Source organism: Spermophilus citellus (genome assembly GCF_964194105.1).
Source record: "Spermophilus citellus genome assembly, chromosome: 15".
NCBI lineage: Eukaryota > Metazoa > Chordata > Mammalia > Rodentia > Sciuridae > Spermophilus > Spermophilus citellus.
The window spans coordinates 84,306,033-84,324,857 of record NC_138195.1 but is presented as its reverse complement, the minus strand read 5'-3'; the positions used below and the strand labels follow the sequence as shown (position 1 = coordinate 84,324,857).

General features: G+C 50.8%; 1 protein-coding gene across 3 annotated transcripts in view; it reads left to right on the top strand.

The window, feature by feature from the left end:
• Positions 1–18,825, top strand: part of HSPA12A (heat shock protein family A (Hsp70) member 12A) — a 149,325-nt gene that overhangs the window by 87,088 nt on the left and 43,412 nt on the right. Inside the window, exon 1 of one of the 3 annotated variants that reach the window (XM_081267962.1) lies at positions 482–700. The exons of the other annotated variants lie outside the window; for them this stretch is intronic. Coding sequence (XP_081124088.1) covers positions 658–700 — 43 coding nt within the window. The 5' untranslated portion in view covers positions 482–657. Of the gene's footprint in view, positions 1–481; positions 701–18,825 lie in introns of those variants that run through there. 3 annotated transcript variants of the gene reach the window in all.

Sequence of the window (18,825 nt, the reverse complement as noted above, 5' to 3'; positions counted from 1 at the left end):
CTCCGGGTCGCGCCGGGACCGCGCTTGTCCTGAACTGCTTCTCTGGAACTGAGGAGTGGGATGGGGGTGGGGAATAAACTGGTGGGGAATGGATGCAGCATCCTCGGGAGGATAGGTTTTGTGTGGTAGGCTTCGGGCTTCGATACGTGGTGCCTTCTAAAGAGGGTCCCAGGGTCTCCGACACCAGTCCCCAGCTGCTCGCCAAGCCGGGTACCGTGCGCACGCCTTGCGTTCGGCCAAATGGGCGAGCCGCTGAGCTCCGCGCGCGTCACCATCCATCGCCACCATCTATCGCCCCCATCGCCAACGCAGAGGCGAGCGACGGGTCTCCAAAGCGAAGAGAGAGGAGGGGGCCCGGCCTTGGAGGGGTGACTCCGGACGGGTGGGGCGCGGAGCCCTCGGGCGGGGCCCCTCGAGGCGCCGGCCTCCCAGCCTTTCCCGGCTGCCTGGCCTCGGCGGGGCGGGGCGGGGCGCGGGGCGGGCCGGGGAGGAGCGCGGGGAGGAGCCCGGGCTGCGGCGGCCGCGTCAGAGAAGTGCTCCCGCTGCCAAGAGGCTCAGACCCGGCCCGAGCACTGCCGGGGACGCGGACAGGAACCCGCACCGGCACGGATCAGCGCTGCGCAGGAGGCTCCTCTCGCGGGTCAGGGCTGAGCGACCATGGCGGACAAGGAGGCCGGCGGCAGCGACACCGGGCCCCGAGGTGAGCTCAGGGCGCGGGTCCTGCGGCTGCGGCTGTCAGTGTAGGGGAGGGATGAGGCACGCTCTGACCGGCGCCCCACAACCGCCTCGTGGACGATGGAAAAGTGGGTGCCCTGGACCCAACCTGCCCTCGCGGGAGGGAGAGGCCAGGGTCAGCGCCTAGGAGGGAAGAGGGCTCCGGGAACTGGAGGTGGCCCGCGGGTCACGTGCTCTGTTCCGGCCAGGGTGCGGACACTGCGACGAGGACTGCAGCCCCCGCTGGGGCACCCCTTCTGTCCCCGCCTCTGGGTGGCGCCCCCGGCGGGGCCGATTACGAGTTCGGATAAGAACCGCCCTTCTGTCCATCCCTGTGCACCGTGCTGGGGATGCCAGCGCTGGCCCGGTAAATGGCCGGCTGCTGGGTGGTCGGGTATCCCCAGAGGGTCATTTCCGTGACTCAGCGAGGCGAGGGTGGGATCCTAGGGGAGGTCGGAGATTCGGACCTGTCCCCTTACTCCACCCTGCCGCGGCGGGACCCACGCGCCTGGAGTGGGAGCAGTAGCTCCCGCCGTAGGTTATCCCCTCCCCTCCCCACCCATCTCCAAGGATTCCCTGGGCTTGGAAAGGGCGAAGCGGCAGGGGCTTGACAGTCCCCTCCTCGCCAGAGGTAGGGTGGGGACAGTGCGGAGGAAGGACATTTGTATTTTGGCCAAGGTGCCAGGGCCGCTCTCTTTGGGGAGTGCTTCGGGCACAGATGGAGGGAGGGAGAGCCAGAGAGAACCGGAGAACGAGGCCGGAGGAAGAGGAGGAGCAGCTCTTTGAGCCCAGGGCAGTAAATCAACCTTCGCCCGAGGTGGGAACGGGCTGGCCAGGATTCCGGTCTTCCTGTGAGTCCCAAGTGGGGAAAGTTGGGCGCCAGAGACGCCGGGCGTCCCTGACCTGCAGGGCCTTGGCGGGAGCAATCGCCCAAGAGGAGCGCGGCCCAGCGGCTTTCCCTGGAGCTCCAGGCAAGCCGTCTTGGGAGGACGAAATTAAAATGCCCGGACGTAAGGGAAATCCAGCCAGAAAAGGCTCGCCCAGCTTTGCCTGGACCCCAAAGTCGGGGAAACTGAGGCCAGCAAGAGCACCAATAGTGCAGCCACCATTGAAACTGCGCTCCGGGTTGGTGGCCGTGGCCCCCGCCCTCTGCTGCACTCGGAGATGCACCTACCCCCTCCCCAGCCCATTGTTCCTGCGGATCTGGGAGGTGCCTCCCCACACGCACTGCAGTGATGGGGGAGTGCGGGTGGGGGCTGGGGGATCCTGACTTGACTCACTCCTGGGAGGGGAGGTGCAGAGCCCAGGCAGTGCCCAAACACCAAGCACCCAGAATCTGCCCCTTTCCCTCGACCTTCCTCAGCGGTCAGGCTCCGGCAAGGGTCTGACAGCTCTCTTTGTCTGAACACCCCTCAGCAGCTGGATGGGCTCATTTTTCCTCCACCTTTTTTTCTTTAAATTGGAAAACAAAATTTAGGATGATCCTAAGGGGTGTCAGAATTGCTAAAGCTTGAGAGTTAGTGAGCTAGTTTCTTGTCTCTCAGGCTGAGATAAAGTGTGGGTGGTTGAATCAAACAAGGTTGGGCATAGGATTTGTCAAATCAGAATTGCAAGCACAGTAATGCACCCACTTCCGATACCGTTTTGTCTTATAGAATCATTCAGCACTCCTACTCTACACACACACACACACACACACACACACACACCCAACTGGTAGACATCCCCACCCAGGACAGGGAAACACATGCAGGGTGTGCTGGGTCACCTGCCACCACTCACCGGATTCCGTTAGAGTGTTTCTTTGCTTCTAGTGAGTTCAGGTGCACGGGTTCAGGACACAGCAACTGGAAGAGCAGGCTTCCCCTAGCAGCTCACTGTGCTTCTCTAGGGTGCCATCTCTTTATCTGCAAAATGGGAGATATTAATAGTATCTCATAGGAGCAGAGTCTGTCCCCTTCCACATCTATTTCTAAGGTTTCCTCATTTCATGTTGTGTGCTGGGCAATGAACATACATTATTTTATTTTTTAAAGCCTCTTAACTCCTGTTACCAGCATTTTCTTTACTGGTGGGATATTTAAACAAAGATTTAATGACCTGTCTGAGGTCCCACATCTAGAAGTGTTGATTGGGATGCAGACTATCTGATTCCAGGGCTGGATATGGTCAGTGCTTGCCATCCTATCTGGTACATGAAGTGGTTGTGTTTCAGATTGTTTCAAGGATGCTACTGGTACAAAAGAATGAATCCCACAGGCATCAAACTATGTTGGGACTCTTGTACATTGGAACCCCTGGTTGTGGAGGTGCTGGAAATGCTGGGGTGAGGAGCAAGTGGAGGTGCCCATGAAACAAAAATGGCAGTATGTTGTAGTTGTTGAAGCTGGGTACTGAGTAGATGATGGGTTCCTTACTATGCATTTTGACATGTTTGCAAATTTCCTTAATAGAATATTTAAATTAGTTAATTTTCAAACTCGGAAGGACAGCCTTAGTCTCTGGAGTGTACACAGTGGAAGCTGAAGTGATCCTCAGTCCCACGTCTTCCCCATGTCCTGAGATGTTGGCACATGGAGTCCCAGAAGAACAAGATGAATTGAGTGGGGAAAGGCACAGAGTGGATAGCTCCTCTGGTGACGGACTTAGGGCAGGCTGGAACAGTGGACAGCCATTCATTTTCTCTGGGAATGGGGGTTGAGGAAACCAGTGGCGGGTTCCCAGGGAAGGCAGGTTCCCAGGGTCAGGGTGTGTCTTGAGGTGTTTTATTAGGCTTCACTGGTGGGTTTCTGTTTCTTACCAACTTGGCATTCAGTGAAAATAGACATTTTGATCATTGACATATATCAAGGATTTTGTGTATGCTAAAACCTGGGAATACTGAGTTGTCTCATTTAGCTCTGACCACACTTGTTGAATGAATGACTCTCTGGGCAGGGGAGAGGGGGTCTGAGGAGAATGCTGACAGATTTAGGGATGCACAGTTGGAAAGGGGCTGGGGAAGAGTAGGGACTGGCCTCGGGCCCAGGTGGTCAAGCCAGCAGCTTCTCCTAGCACATGCATGGCACATCATAGGTCCTCAGGAAATTGTGATGAGTGTCTAATTAAGTGAGTCTGTGACTAATACAAAGTATGGCTGCCAAACTACAGGTGGAAGTGGAAAGGTGTTGTCTATGGCCCCCAAAGGAACCAAGAGAAGGTCAAGGTGATGCTCTGTGTTAGGGTTTCTGGGGATGTGATCCATTTCTGTGCCTGCACCTGCCTCTGTAGCTATGTCCCCTGTACATACCCTTCCCATACAGAGTCTTGTGTTTCCCAGGCCCTATGATCTCCTTTGGCCCTCAGTGCATACAGTTCACCCTGTCGGGGATATCTCTCTTTGTCTATCAAACTCCTATTCATCCTTCAGATCTCAGATCAGGTAATCACTTCTCAGGAAGTCTTCCTGGATCCATGTGTCCAGGTGAACTCTACCTGTGTAGTCCCAAAGCCTTTGGTACTTAGCCATTGGTGATGCCCTGGTGTTCATCGTGTGCCTGTGATGTGCCCATTTTTGCATGTCTTCCATTGACTTTTCCACCAACCTTGTGGAAAAGTCATTACCCCATTTTGCCACTGGGACAATTGAGGACTTAGAGAAATTTGGTGACTTGCCCAGACAGTAAATGCTGGAGTCAGGATACAAGTCAGTCATGGACCCCAAAAGCTTGTTTCCTCTCCATGCCTTTTCTCTTGACAAGGTCATGGAATGTGTCTTTCATTTCCATATTCTTCGTGAGGGCACATAGTAGGTACTCAATCGATGTCTTACTGTGTTGAATGACTGTCAATCAGCAAGAGGAGAGAACACAGCAGTAGGCAATGGCATCTACATCCTGCCCCCTCCACAGTGGCACTTCTAGAAACTTGGATGCGCAGAAGTGGGCCAGGCTGGAGGGGGGGAGGGGGGACTCTGAAGAGATGTGGCTTTGATTCCAACAAGGCTTTGAGTGACGACTCAATCTTGTGGGGGCGAAATGCTCTCTTGTCTTATAAATAGGCCTCTTTGGTAAGGGAGAGAGCTCTTTTATTACTGCTGTGCATAATTAGAGTGGCAGAGGAATGAGGGGCTTTTAATGAATGAGTAGCATGTGGCAGGGAGGGAGCCCCTGCCCCCTGTGGGCACATAGGCCTGGGCTGGGGCTGGATGTCCCAGGAGAGAACAGGGTAGGCCCAGAAGATACCCAGAGAGGAGGAGGCAGAGCTCAGCAAGGAAACCAGCCCACAAAGGCCAGGCCTGCAGACCCTTGCTACATTCCTGGTATTGAGGATGATTCTGTCCTGTTCTCCCAGATGTTCTGTCACACATATGGTGAGTAGAGGACCAGAGTGGCTTAGAGTGCCAAAACTTCAGCTAGACTTTCATTTCCTAGCCTGTGAATGGGGTGCACGAAACCTGCCCAGGTCTGTCCTGCCCAGCCAAGACAATAGATGAGAGGAAATGGCTTTGCCATCATCAGCCTGCCCATAGGAGGAATTGAGAGTGGCCTCCTTGCCTCTGCTTCTGTGCCCACAGGACTGCTGTTCATTTGCGTGGCTTGGTGGTGGGTCAAGCTGGTCTGCTTGCTGGGAGGCTTTAGGAGAAGGGCAAGTTGTGCTCTGAGTTTTCTCAGACTCGGGGCTAATCCCAATTCCTTTAGACCTACAGTATTTCACTCTCTGAAGCAAGCCCCTTGGAAGTGGTTTAGGTAACCCCGGGCATGCCTCCCACACCTGCAGATCCCACAGTGGGGCAGAGGGTGGTGGATTGATGGCAACTGAATGGCCACTTAGGGGGCTGGGGGCATGCATGTTGGAGCTGTTCTCTTTGGCCAGAGGATGTCCCTTGCTGGGGTCAGTTACCTGAGTGGGGCTCCTTTTGGGATCACCTGGAGAACTTCTACAAGTCCTGATGCCCTGACTGTGATCCAGTGGACAGTCAATTTTACCAGTTAGGGAGTCCCACAATCCAGTTTCAAACATGGGCACAGCTCCTGAGGGTAGGGTGGAGGGGCAGGGAGTGGCAGACTGGTCATTTCCTGGCTCAGAGAAGTCTGCGTCAGCAAAGCTTTCTTAAGCTTCAGCTCTGTACCTGTAACATATATATGTATATATTGTGAGATGGGGTCTCACTATGTTGCTCAGGCTGGTTTTGAACTCTGGGCTCAGTGATCCTCCTGCCTCAGCCTCCTGAGTAGCTGGGACTACAGGTGAGTATGGCCACAGCTGACTCTTGTGTCATCTTATTTAATCTTCATCATTATACCGCAAAATAGGTGATTATTCACCAGGGGAAACTGAGGCTCAGAGAAGTTATGTTCATTCCCTAGGAAACACGGCTCCTAAGGATGATCAAGAGCAGAGCTCAGGGTTGTTGGTCACAGACATGTCATGTCATATTCTCAGAAGACTTCTCCCAAACTTCAGCCACTTGAGAATCACTCCTGATTCACTTGGTGTATGGATCTCCCCACAAAGTGATTTACTGATTCTTTTAAAAATCAATATACTGTTTTTCAAAAAATGAATTTATTTCAGAAAGACTATTTTTATCAATTCCATAAGTAGAAAACCTGTGTCCCTCTCCATAAATAGGGGGTAGCCCAGGAATAAATGCATGGAGGCTCAAATGAGGTTATTGCACTTCTAGGAGACGCTTTTACCAATAGGAATCTTTGAGAGGAGGCTGCACTCTGGGTCCAAAGGGAACCTAGAAGGTGCTAGAGAGGGTTAGGAGATAACACCACACTGACATGTTCTCTTTGATGGAATCAGACTTGAAAGGGATTGAACAGAAAGAGAAAAGCTTTAGGACATAGGGGACACATTGTAATTTTCATTCCTGACCTACTCTGATTTGACCCTCCAGAAACATGGGACTGGGAATGTGTGTTTTCAGAATTCACTGTTGAATCCTAAAGTCAGGAGGAACCAGGATGAGATGTACTGCTAGCCCATGTGCCACCACAGCCACATCCTGTCCACCAGGGACATGGGATCGTCTTCACAGGGACCTTGCACCAGTGTATACTGCTTTGGGGAGATTGGATAGAGAAGAAAGAATGTTCTATCAGAATTTACAGGGTCAGTTAGCTTGGATTCCGACCCTAGCTTTGGGATTCTGGATAAGTTACTTACCTGCCTTTTCCCCTCCTCAGTTTCCTCATCTGGAAAGTGGGAATAATCATAGTACACATCTCCGAGTGGATTTTATTTACTTACTCCCATATCCCAGGCTAAGTGCTGAGCACATTTCCTTGCATATGGGTTATCTTTGCCACTGTCTGCAATTGTTATTTAAACTATGAATCCCATGGAGGTGGGTGGGGCCATTATCTGTGGATGCATTTTGTTCAGAAGGCTCAGATGGGAAAGGGGCTAGCCTGAGAACCCACAGCCAGTTAGGGGCAGACAAGAACCACAGCCCTTTTGTCCAGCAGGTCCAAGACCTTGGCGGAAAGCTGTGCATCTTAGACTGTTGGCCCCATCACTTGGCCCTTTGCCACAGCTCCAAGCTCTCCCTGAGTTTTCTGATTAGGACAGCCAGTGAGGTTCAAGGTCCTTGGCCTGTAACCAGTGCTGCTTGACCTCTGTCCTCAGATGGACTTCACCCCCACCCCCAGGCACACTCTGCCTGCAGTGCGGAGCCCCTTGCGGATGCTGCTCTGAGCTCCTGGGACCATCCTTCCTCCACCAGCCTTGACTGTGACCTGGAAGCTACAGATGTCCCTTGGGGCTCGCAGCTGCTCCACAGAACCCCTTCTGGGAAACCCTGAGCTGCAGAGTTTGGGCCTTGATTTTAGTGCCCTTATCTTTAAGAGTGCTTATGTCCTGTTTGCTGGGATAGTTCTAGTGTATGCCTCTTGTCCCAGTGAAATTATTAATAGCGCCTCCTTTCATGTTCTAAATATGTCCATTTGAAAGCTGTACCATGGGGTTGCACTACTTTTCTTTGTCTTCTTCTCAGCCAGGTGGGCCTCAAGTGGGGCAAGGCAGGCAGGAGGGTTTGGTCAAACTTGGACTTTGGGCTCAGACGCTGTGGGTTCAGATGTGTTTAGCCTCTGGGTTTAACACCACCGCGCCACACTTTCTCCTGTGTAATCAAGGCTGATGAAAAATCCCTGCTGCATTGGGGTGCTGGAATTAAGTGAGAGGATCAATATGAAGTGCTTAGCAAGAGCTGGTATGAGGAGAGCTTACGGTAAGTGTTATTCTGTATTGTCTTCATGAGGCTGATTTGGGAGGTTTAATGATCCCATGTGGGCTCCGGGGCCAGATTGCCTGGCTTCAAATCTGAGTTGTGTCCTCTACCTGCTCTGCAACCTTGGTCAGTTACTTAACCTCTTAAAGGCTCCATCTTCTCATCTGTAAAATATGAATTATAATCATGTCTTCTTCACTGGCTTTTGTGAGGATGAAATGAATTCATTTGAGAAAAGCACTTACCACAGAACTGGGCGTGAAGTAGACACTAAATTAGTGCTAACTATTATGTTATTAGCTGTTGCTATAATTATGAATGAACATCAAGTTTATTCTTGTAAGGGAGGAGGGTTTATTCAATGTATTAGATTCCTGTTGCTCTTGAAAAGATTAACACCAATGTAGTTGCTTAAAACAATATAAGTTTATTAGCTTACATTCCTGGAGGTCAGAAATAGGCCCCAAACAGGTCTCACCAAGCTAAAATCAAGGTGTGGGCAGAGCTGTATCCCAACTATGTCCTTACCCCTCATGGCCCCTTCTTCCCTCTCTGCTTCCTCCCTCCTCTCTGACTCTGCCCCTTCCCCTCCTGCCTCCCCAGGCCCCTGATATAAGAACCTCTTATAAGGCCTGCATGTGTGATTCAGGGTAATCTCTCCATCTCAAGATCCTTAGTTCAGCCATGCCTGCAAGATCTCTTTTGTCATGGAAAATAACAGAATCATAGGTTTGGGAATTAGGACATGGACATCTGGAGGGTGCTACCGTTGAGCCCAGCATAGCCAGAAAGGTTGGGGTCTGCCTGGATTTAGGAGTGTTAGCTAGAGAGGCTCCTGCCTCCCTTGAGAGCTGAGGGAATGTTGGCAATGCTTCCTCCACAGTGTCTTACCTGGGCCGTTCCTCCTGCACCTGCTACATGTTGCCTGGTCTGAAGTTTGGATTGTTGATCAATCCTTGACTTTATCCCATTCAGTGGGGTCCTAGGAGACACTGCCACTCTCCCAACTGGTTTAGTGTTTTCCCAGGGGTCCACGGCATCATTGAGATGAGAATGAAGACTTCTTGACTCCCAAGCAGGGAAAACTATCAGAGTATTAAAGAATTAGGGGCGGGGGTTGTGGCTCAGTGGAAGAGTGCTTGCCTAGCATGCGTGAGGCACTGGGTTCAATTCTCAGCACCACAAATAAATAGATAAATGTCTACCATCAACTAATAAATGAATAAAGAAAGAATTAGGAAAACATCTACAAAAAGCTTTGCATTCCATTTGCTCTTACTATGTAACAAATCATCCCAATATTTAATGGCTTAAAAATAATCCTTTCATTTGCTCATAATTTTGTGGGCATTTCTCTGTTGGGTGGTTCTTTTGCTGGTCTTGCTTGTGCCTGTAACCATCTGTCGGCTCTGCTGGGCTGGACGGTCCCAAGATGGTCTCACTCATAGGCATGGGGGTTGGTGCAGGCCATGGGTAGGGCTTTTGGCTTCTGGGAGCCGCTGGGGCTTTTTTGATATGGTGGTCTCAGGCAGCAAGGGGGTGAGAGAGAAAGTTCCAAGATCCCCGAGGCCTTGCTGGGAAAGCATGTAAAATCACTTCTGCTGCATTCTGGTGGCCAGTACAACTCGGCAGGACTGGCCAGATACAAAGGTGGGAAGCTCTCAGTGGGAAGCCCTGCAAGGGATCTACGACTGTGTTTAATCTAACAGAGTCAGCTTAACTAAACTGTTCAAAGTGTAAGCCTTAACAAATGGTATCACGTTTTAAGACAGCAGCTTATCTTCTGAAGACCTTCTGCGAGTGCACAGGATCATTTTACAGTTAAAATTGTTGTGCTGTAACGGGCGTCTCCCAGGCAGGTGAATGGTGTTGGTGTGGGTGAAAGTTGTGTCGGCTTCTTTGCCGTTTTTTCCCAGCACCTTTGTGTTTTGGTAGAGCAGGGTGCGCTTTCTCATGGTTAAAGAGTAACATATGAAGAACTGAAAAATAAAAAATAAGTAAAGAGCTGAAAAGTTACAGGCACACCAGCCTTTAGCACACATCACAGCTGCTTCTGTGATGGTCCTTGCCCTTAAGGTCTTGAGGAGGCTGAGGCCACATGAAGGAGCTGCAGGGACCTTGCTGTGTGAGAAAGCAGTGGGTGCAGGCGAGGCCCTGCATGGGTTTTAGTTCTGATAAGAATGTTCTCCTAAGAAGCAAGACCCCCAGGCCTTTCATCTCCAAGGAGGTGCTGGAGCTCCTGGCTAGTGTCGGCTTGACTGTGCCGGGATTTCTTTAGAGCTGTGTTGGTTTTGGGAACAGTTCTGGTAATGAGGTTCCTTAGGTGTTCAGCAATGTACACCATCTCAGTTTCCCCGTGAATCCTGTTATTGGGAGTCTGTGGTTTTGTAGACGTGGGGAGTGTGTGGTTTTGTAGACATGAAGATTTTCAGGAAAACGTACCGCATCATAGCAGAGCTGTTTGTATTTACCTTTAATGTGGGACGAGTGGGATGGGTGTCCATTTGAAAGCATTTTGCTCAGTCCAGGAGTGGGGCTTTGCAAGGCTCAGCTGACAGCAAGAGCCTCTGGTCACTTCCCTCATCCTCACCTCACATCTGAGTATCTGGACTGAACCTTGCCGACTGCTTTACTTCCCAGGTGTTTGCAGGCATTTGGGGTAGCTTCGCCTGCCACTTTCTAGTTTTAATACCAGAAACTGAGGCTCCAGGAAGGCGGCAATTCTGTAGGATGGAGCTGCTGACCCACCCGCCCAGCTAGCACCCCAAGACCTCAGAGGGAAGTGGGTCCGGCCAGTATCCTTCGTCTCCTCTAAACTGGCAAAATGACCTCCCTTGTTCCCTCCTAGTTTGTGTAAATCAGCCCATGGTCTCGCTGGTTTCTCTGTGACCAGGAACAGTGGTCCCTGTGCACACATTCCAGGTTCCTTTTGGGACCCAGAGATGCAGGCATGTGGGCGGAGCCTGCTGACTCTGCCTCTTTTTGTTTTTCCCTGGGGTTTTCTTGGGCTAAAGGCTAAATTTCTCCTGTCACTTCCTTCCTTCCTTTTCCTTTTCTCATTGTTCATGAGGGACCATCTCTCTATCGGTTGAGATAGAAACCAGCCCGAAAGTCAGGAGTCCTGTTTCCAAAGTTATTGTCAGAAAACAGAGCTCATGGCGGCAGGTGAACCTGGGTTGTCAGACATCCATGGCCTGTCCTCTCACTTTACAGGTTGGCAAATTGAACTCGGGGAGGGAAGAGAGAGCCCCAGACCACTTGGCAGAGCCAAGATAAGAATCCAGCCTGCTTATTCCCTCTGCCTGCCTCCCAGCTGAACCCAGAGATGGCTCAGAATCCAGTAGCCACTTCAGTTAGTCAGAGATGGCATGAGGATCCAACAAGACCTCTTTGCTGCTAATAAGTTAATGACTTGTCCCTCCCTGAAGCAATTACATTTAAAAACATTGTCGAAGAAGTAGAGCTTAACCCAGAGAAATGAGGTGTGAAATCAAATTGTTATGAATCAAAGAGGCCTTCACGGTGGAGCCCAGGCAGAGCTTTCCTGTATGCACTCTTGTACAGTCCCTCACTTGACCTTGGACTTAACCTTGGTGGTTGCCTGTTTTTCTGTGCATTGTCCTTTGCATAGTATCAGCTAAATGGCCATTCATTACAGTTTTTGGTGGCAGATAACCAAACTTCCTCTAGCCAGAGGAAGTAAAAATGGTAACTTCAAGTGAGCATCCTGGGTTGGCTGCTGGAATGCAGGATTTGGGTGGTGACAAGTATCGGGGTGGTGACAGTTCTCCTCCCCCTCCCTTGCTTCTGCATTGCCTAGTCTGTCACCCACTTGATGTGCATGCCATCTTGAGGGCCAGTGCGGCCACAGACGGTACTAATGTTGAAATGACAAATTCCAGTTCTAAGAAGGCCTACCGATCTGTCTGTTTTCCTGTCTTTCCCTCCCCAGTCCAGATTCCCAGAGGATGCCCCTAGGCTTAGGGATGATTAGGAACCTGACCCTGGAACAGTTATCCCTGGCCAGAGGATAGAGTCACCTTGTTAACACAGGAGGGGGGGAATTAAAGGGGTGCATTGTCTGACCATCAGAGATGATTGTCTCCTACAAGTAGTTACAGTAGCTGAGTGAGCCACGTGCAGTAGGTAGCTCCTAGTCAATGGCCACCCATGCCTAATGAATGAGTGGGCAACCTGTTGGAAAGTTTGCTCTAAGTGTTTCATGCTGCATTGGGTAACTGGCCCTTTGGTCTGTGTTAAGGTACAGACCTATGCATGTTCTCCTGGAGCCTGCTGGGCCATGGTCTGTCCATGTGGCACTGGCCAGCTGGCCTCATTTGAAGAGACCATGGGCATGAGGTCCCTGTAGTTTCCCTGGGTCAGCAGTTAGAACATAGCTGCAGGGGACCTGCTGATACTGAATACATCATCTTGCCTTGGCAAGATGTCTTGAAGATTAGTGACAGTCCATTCCTTCGGGTTGGCCCTGGTAGTCTTGACCAGGACTCCTGCTGGGATAGGTGGGGGGAGGGTGTCAAGGTTAGGGTAGGAAGTCATCCAGGGCCAGGCAGTCCCTGAGGAGAAGACCTAGCAGATGGAATGGGGTGGGAGGGACCCCAGGCCTGTCTTGTGGATACTAAGGCAGAGTAGGTTTTGGAATCCAACAGTGCTTGGTTCAAATTCTGGTGTCATGTCTTCCTAACTGTGTGAATTCAGGGAAGTCGTTTGACCTCTCTGGACTTCAATTAAGTGTAAAAAAGCATCCAGCACACCATGCCTGGCAGCTAGTATGGGGTGGGTAATTAGTCGGGGGAAACAAGCTTAGTGGAATTAGAAAGTCCTGGTGGAGTCCTGACTCTCACACTGCTGGTCATCTGACTTTGGCCTGAGCAAGTGACTCAACCTCTCTGACCTGTGACCTCATCTGAAATGTGTAGTTAGCACAGAATGGTCCTGAGCATCAGATGATATAAAGTATATAAAGAACCTGCCCTGACCACAGAGCACGGGCATTGTTATTATTATGTAAAGCCCCACTGGGCACTCTAGGAGCTCAGGAGGGGCATATTAGAGAGTGGAACTGGCTAAGTATGGGGGGTTTTCTGCTGGGGAAAATTTTTAAAGTCAAATTTATGGAGGTATAAATTACATAAGTTGAAGCTCATGCTTTTTAGGCTTATAGTTGCATGAGTTGTGACAAAGGCTTGTAGTTATGCAACCACCATGACATCAATGTATAGAATATTTCCAACCTAGGAGAATTTCATCATTCAGGGAATTTTGCACACAGGATTTTTCTTGTCTGTGGAGGACCCCAACTCAGATTGTGGGGGATCCCAAGGCCTGGACCAGGAAGAAACCTCCAAAGTCTATCCAGAGGAAGGATCCCAGCCTGTGTCCTTTTTTTTTTCCTAGTTGTAGATGTGCAGCATGCCTTTATTTTGTTTATTTTTTTATGCGGTGCTGAGGATCCAACCCAGTGCTTCACGCGAGCAAGGCAAGCGCTCTGTCACTGAGCTACAGCCCCAGCCCTGCCCTGAGGTTTTTATAGCCAAGGGTTGGGAGTGGGATTCCGTGGGCCTTCCCAGCCTGCTCCTCATCAGTTCTGCAGAAGGGAAGCTAGAACATTCAGGTGAACTTGGTCAGGCCCTGGCTGGGCAGTTTTACCAGTCAGAGGCTGAAAACCCACTGGCCTGAGAACTGAGAACAAGCCCATGTTTGTGTGAAGCACCCAAAAAGCCAGGGCTAATGAGGCTTGGCCCAAAGTGGGGGTGCATGGCCCTGCTTGCATGTGGCCACCTGGGCATGGATGTTTGGGGACCCTGTGTCAGGAAAATTATTGCCTAGCTCATGAGAGATGTCAAAGTGAGCCCCACCCAGAAGGACATGGCTTGAGGACTGGGGAGGGCTCCCTGCACCTGCCACTGCCACAGCTCTGGGAGTTCCACCACTGGAATGAGTGTCTTTTAGTCACACAGACGTGATTTGGTGCCAGGTTCCTTTGGGCTGAGCGTTATTTCCCCAGTGTGCTCTTGTCAAGGGGAACTCCTGTTCTGCAGATGAAGTCCTTAGCTAGGTAAGCAGTGGCAAAGAGCTTTGAGTTGTGTGTGCCATCTCTGACCCACAGGGAGCCAGCCATCTGCAGCACAGTGCTGGGGAGGCCAAGACCACTTCTACCTCTGCTGGAAAGAATGTGAGAATTGCTAAGTGCCTCATCTCCCAAATACCAGCCTTTGGGTCAGTAAGTGATAGTCTGTGATCAATGAAACCTACCGTGGCCTGTGAGGAAGTCACCCAGAGCACCGGGTAGTAGGTTTTCATGAAGCTGAATTTATTCCATCTCAGAGTTTCTGGGAGTGCGATGCTCTGGTGGGAGAGTGTTACATTAACAGCCAGTAAGTCCTGTCTCCACGCACTCACACTTTCTCCCACCTGGACTGGGGCTTAGCCATGTGACTTGTTCTGGCCAATAGCGTGTCAGCAAAGAAAACCAGCAGAAGACTGCATTGACTATTCGTCTGCTTTCCATCCCTTTACCTGAGAGAAGTAACTTATAAAGAGAAAAGTTATTTGGGCACATGGTTTCAGAGGCTTAGTCTATAATTGGCAGATTTGTTGCTTTTAGGCCTTTGGTGGTGGTGACCAGACCAGAGAGCTATGATGGAGAGCTTGTGACCCAGCAAACCCTTCACCTCCTATGGGACCTCCCACTAGGCCCAACCTCCTGGAGATTCTACCACCTCTCAGTACCCTGGGGACCAAGACTTTAACACATAGTCCTTTGGGGGACATTCAGCATCCAAACTGTAGCAACATCTGTCAATGTGTTGGGACTTGCCCACTCGTAACTCTGCTATTTAGGAAATCCAGGTTGTCCTGCTGGAGAAACTACAGAGGGTAGCCGAGGCCCCTGCTGGAGCATCCAGCCAAGCATCAGACCCGAGTGAGGCTGCTTTGGACCACCTAGTTCCAGTCAAACCTTCAGCTGACTTTAGCTGCATAAATTGACTCTAGATGAGAAAAGCCCAAATTGTGGAATTCTGTGCACATATGCAATTATTTGAGCCACTAAACTTTGGAGTGAAAAAAATATTTTAGTAGCAGTAGGTAACTAGTATGATCCTACTTTCCCTTTCTTTTATGAACTGAATATGGCAGCAGATAGATGATGGATTTAATAATATTAATATCACTAATGTCCTCATGTCTGCTCTTGGCAAAATAAAAACGTGATGATACTTAGTCAGGACCATAAATTTTGGGGAGGAGGGAGATTTTGCCGCTTGGTAAATTGAGGCATCTTTGGACCACTGAGTTAGTGGAGATCTGGGTGGCAGTGGCTGTGCAGGCTTGGGTCTTTAAATGTCATTAGCACTCCAGTTAGTGTGACTTAGATGATCAGAGTGAGATTATCAGAGTCTTTGTGTTTTGTGAGCCACCTCTTCATGTTCCAGATGAAGAAACAGAGTCCTAGAAAGTGACAACCAGCTGATGAACACACTTGTGGGCAATAAGGTCATGCTGTTTCCTCAGGGCAATCCAAGGTTCTGAATGTCTCAGTGGGATATTAGGGATGGCCAGAAGGCTGAGAAGGGGATTGTGGGGTTATATCATCCCACTTGGGCCTGGTGGTTTGTGAGGGCACCCCAAAAGGCAAATTTGTTAGTCCATTTTCTGTTGTTGTAATAAAATGCATGAGACCAGGTAGTGTATAAAGAATAGAGGTTTATTTGGTTCCTGGTTTTAGAGGTTGGGAAGCCCAAGAACATAGTGCTTCCATCTGCTCAGCTTCTGATGAGGGCCTTCTTACTGCAGCATAACCTGGTAGAGCACAGAGTCAGACAGCAAGTGTGCTAGCTCCGATCTCTCTTCCTATTATTATAAAGCCACTAATGCTATGGGGGGCCCCACCCTCATGACCTCATCTTATTCTGATTGCTTCTCAAAGGCCCCACCTGCAAATATAAGCATATGAATTTGAGGATTAAGATTCTAATACCTGAACTTTGAGGGGACACATTCAAACCGTAGCAGGGACTGTGGGAAGTAAATGATTGTCTGCCCAAGGAGATCAGCCTTTTGGGGTGTCATTGGAAGACTGTGGGCAGTGGTACCTGAGGCCCAGCAGGTACCTAGTTCTGCATGTTGCTTGGTGGGGTCCTGCCGGATCTACTCCAGGAAAGGCTGCTGGGAGTGCATGTGGGGAAGGGAGAGGGAGTGATAGCGGTGGAGGAGGAGGGAGAGCGAGGCAGACCCAGGAAGAGAGAGACAGAAGTCGGAAGCTTCTGGTTGGTTTCCCTTGGGGCTCCTTTGGTGCATTCAGATGTGAACCCATGAGGACACGCTGTCACGACATGGATTCTGCCCCAACCCCAACGCTGCACTCACTCGGCCTTCAGTGAACATTCAACACAAACTCAGAAGCCAAAGACCCAGCGGCCCTGCAGTGGATGACCGCTCTGCTGTGACTCACAGAAAACTCAAGAGTTTTTTTTGCCCCAGGATAGCAGCCCGACTCCCTTCCCAGGACCCTCCTCCTACACCACACCTCGCCCAGGCTCCAACTCACAACTGGTGTCTTTCTAAGAGAGAATTTGTAAATCCGCTTCCATCTCCGAATCTGTGTACACAATTCAAGGCGCCCCTCCTCTACCCATTTCCCCCTCCTCTCATGGCTCGGAACCTGTTGGGGCCACGTGACCATCCCAGCTCCAGTGGCACCCTGCCATTCCCAGCTCCAGGCTTGCTCCCAGATTTGGCAACTGAACATCATAACTCTCACCCATGTCAATGATTAAAGCCAAGGTCACTGCCAGTTGGAAAACTGGAGGTCAGCAGGGGAGCTGTGTGTGAGGTCCAGGGTTCTCCCCACTCTGGGGCGGCAGATTTCTGTCCCATTTGGGAGGTCAAGAGTTGAAGCCAGAAGCAACACCCATAAAGTGTAGCTCCTAGGGCCTGGATGGGCTGGGTGGGGCGAGGCAGTTCCAGAGCCCCTTCTGGAAGGGTCCCTGACACGTGTTCTCTTTGGGAAGCAATGTTGTGCTGGGGACCAGCTCAAGTCCTGGGAACTAGCCTCGACCCTTCTGTTTACCGGTGATGGGTGCATGGACAGGCCCTGAACCTTCCTGAACTTTCATTTCTGTTTCCTAATCTGAAGATGGAGCCAAGAAAAGCAGCCAAATCTTCTTGGTATGACCCCACAGCGAGAGAGTGGGTGGTAGCAACCTGATGGTTCTGAGCCCAAGCATGGATAGTTCATCCTTGTCCTGGATAATTTTTGTGACATTTCCTTGTGGCCTTGTCTCAAACCACAAAAAGCCACTCTTAAGATCCAGTTGGTCTTTTCAAGGAGGAGAACGGCCTGGACACTCCCCAGGCTCAGTAGAAGGCACAGAAGTAGACCTGAAAGTGGCCCTAGCTCTCTTCCTTGGGTTCAGGGCTGGTGCTGTGGTGCCTCAACTGGGGCTGCTCCATCAAAGATGGCTCAGCAGAGCATGGCTCGTGCCTGGGCAGAGGTGACCCTGGCTCAGATATTGGGTTGTGGTCAGAGGCCCTCAGCTGGGCATTAGGCAAAATGACAGATGAGTCTGGAAGGCCCAGCCCCTCTCCTCGGAGGTGTGTTGGCAGTGGGTGAGAGCAGCTGGGTTCTATAGAGCAGAGCAGACAGAGATGCGCCCTGCCCGCCGGGGCCTCTGCTCCCACCTGCAATGTGTGTTTGCAGCGGGCAGGAAGCCTCATTCCAGCTGCTCCAGGTCCCTTGTCACAGGGCAGCTTTGCTTCCTATTAGCTGGTGCTAATGCTGATGCCCCATGTCCTGCAGAGGGCAGAGCTGTTGGGGTGAGGCTGCTGCCTGCTGGTGGTACAGCTGGATAGAAGGAGGAGGCAGCGTACCTTGCTCATGGTGACAAGCTGGGGGCCTGGAAACACATGTTTGCTCATCCATTATCTTGGATAAATTGGATACATTGCCTATAATTAAAAATATGAGAGAGTTCACACGAAGTCTGGCTTTCTGGCTGTTTTGTTGGGCTAGAGCACTGCAGTCCCTGCAGCGGCCTGGGCTCTCCGGTTTGCGAGATCTTCTTCACACTGTACTGTTCCTGCCATTGAGCTGAATTTTTTTTTTCCCTCTTCATCTCAATTGTATTGCTGTTTTTCTTAAGGCAGAGCAAAGGGAAAGTTTCTGTGTGGACAACCCAGTAACAGGGAGGCGTCAAAAGCAATGCCTCTCTCTTTGGGTCACCTGCCTGACTCCTGTGCAGGAGACTTTGGTGTTCCCTGAGAGCACGTGGAACTCGGGCTTGGAATCATCAGACCTGGATTCAAGCCAGCTTTGCCTCTTGATGGCTGCCAGGGAGGTTTTATCCCTTGTGACACGTCAGTTTCTGTAAAGCAGGGTAATGGTGCAGGGTGGAGCGAGGACACAGTGAGAGGGTGGGCAAAGGACAAAGCTAGGTAAGGGACATGGCCTCAGCAGCCCAGGTGAGGAACCTTAATTGTTAGTCTTCATTATTATTATTGGTCCAGTATATGTTCCATAGGGTTACAAAGTTTAGCAAACAGCTCATGGATTTTTACATATGGATATACCTATGTGTGGTGAGTGGAATAATGGACCCCCAAAGATATCTGCTCTGGCCTGAATGTTTGTGTTACCCCAAGTTCATAGGTTGAAACCTAGTCACCAGGGAGATGGTCTCAGGAGGTGAGGCCTTTGGGAGCGATTAGGTCATGAGGGCAGAACCCTCGTGAATGGGATTGGTTCCCTTATGAAAGAGGCCCCAGAGAATTGCCCTTCCCCATCCACTATGTGAGGTCACTGTGAGAAGGTGCCATCTCCAATACCCCCCCATCACTGAATTTGCCCATGCCTTGATCTTGGATTTCTCAGT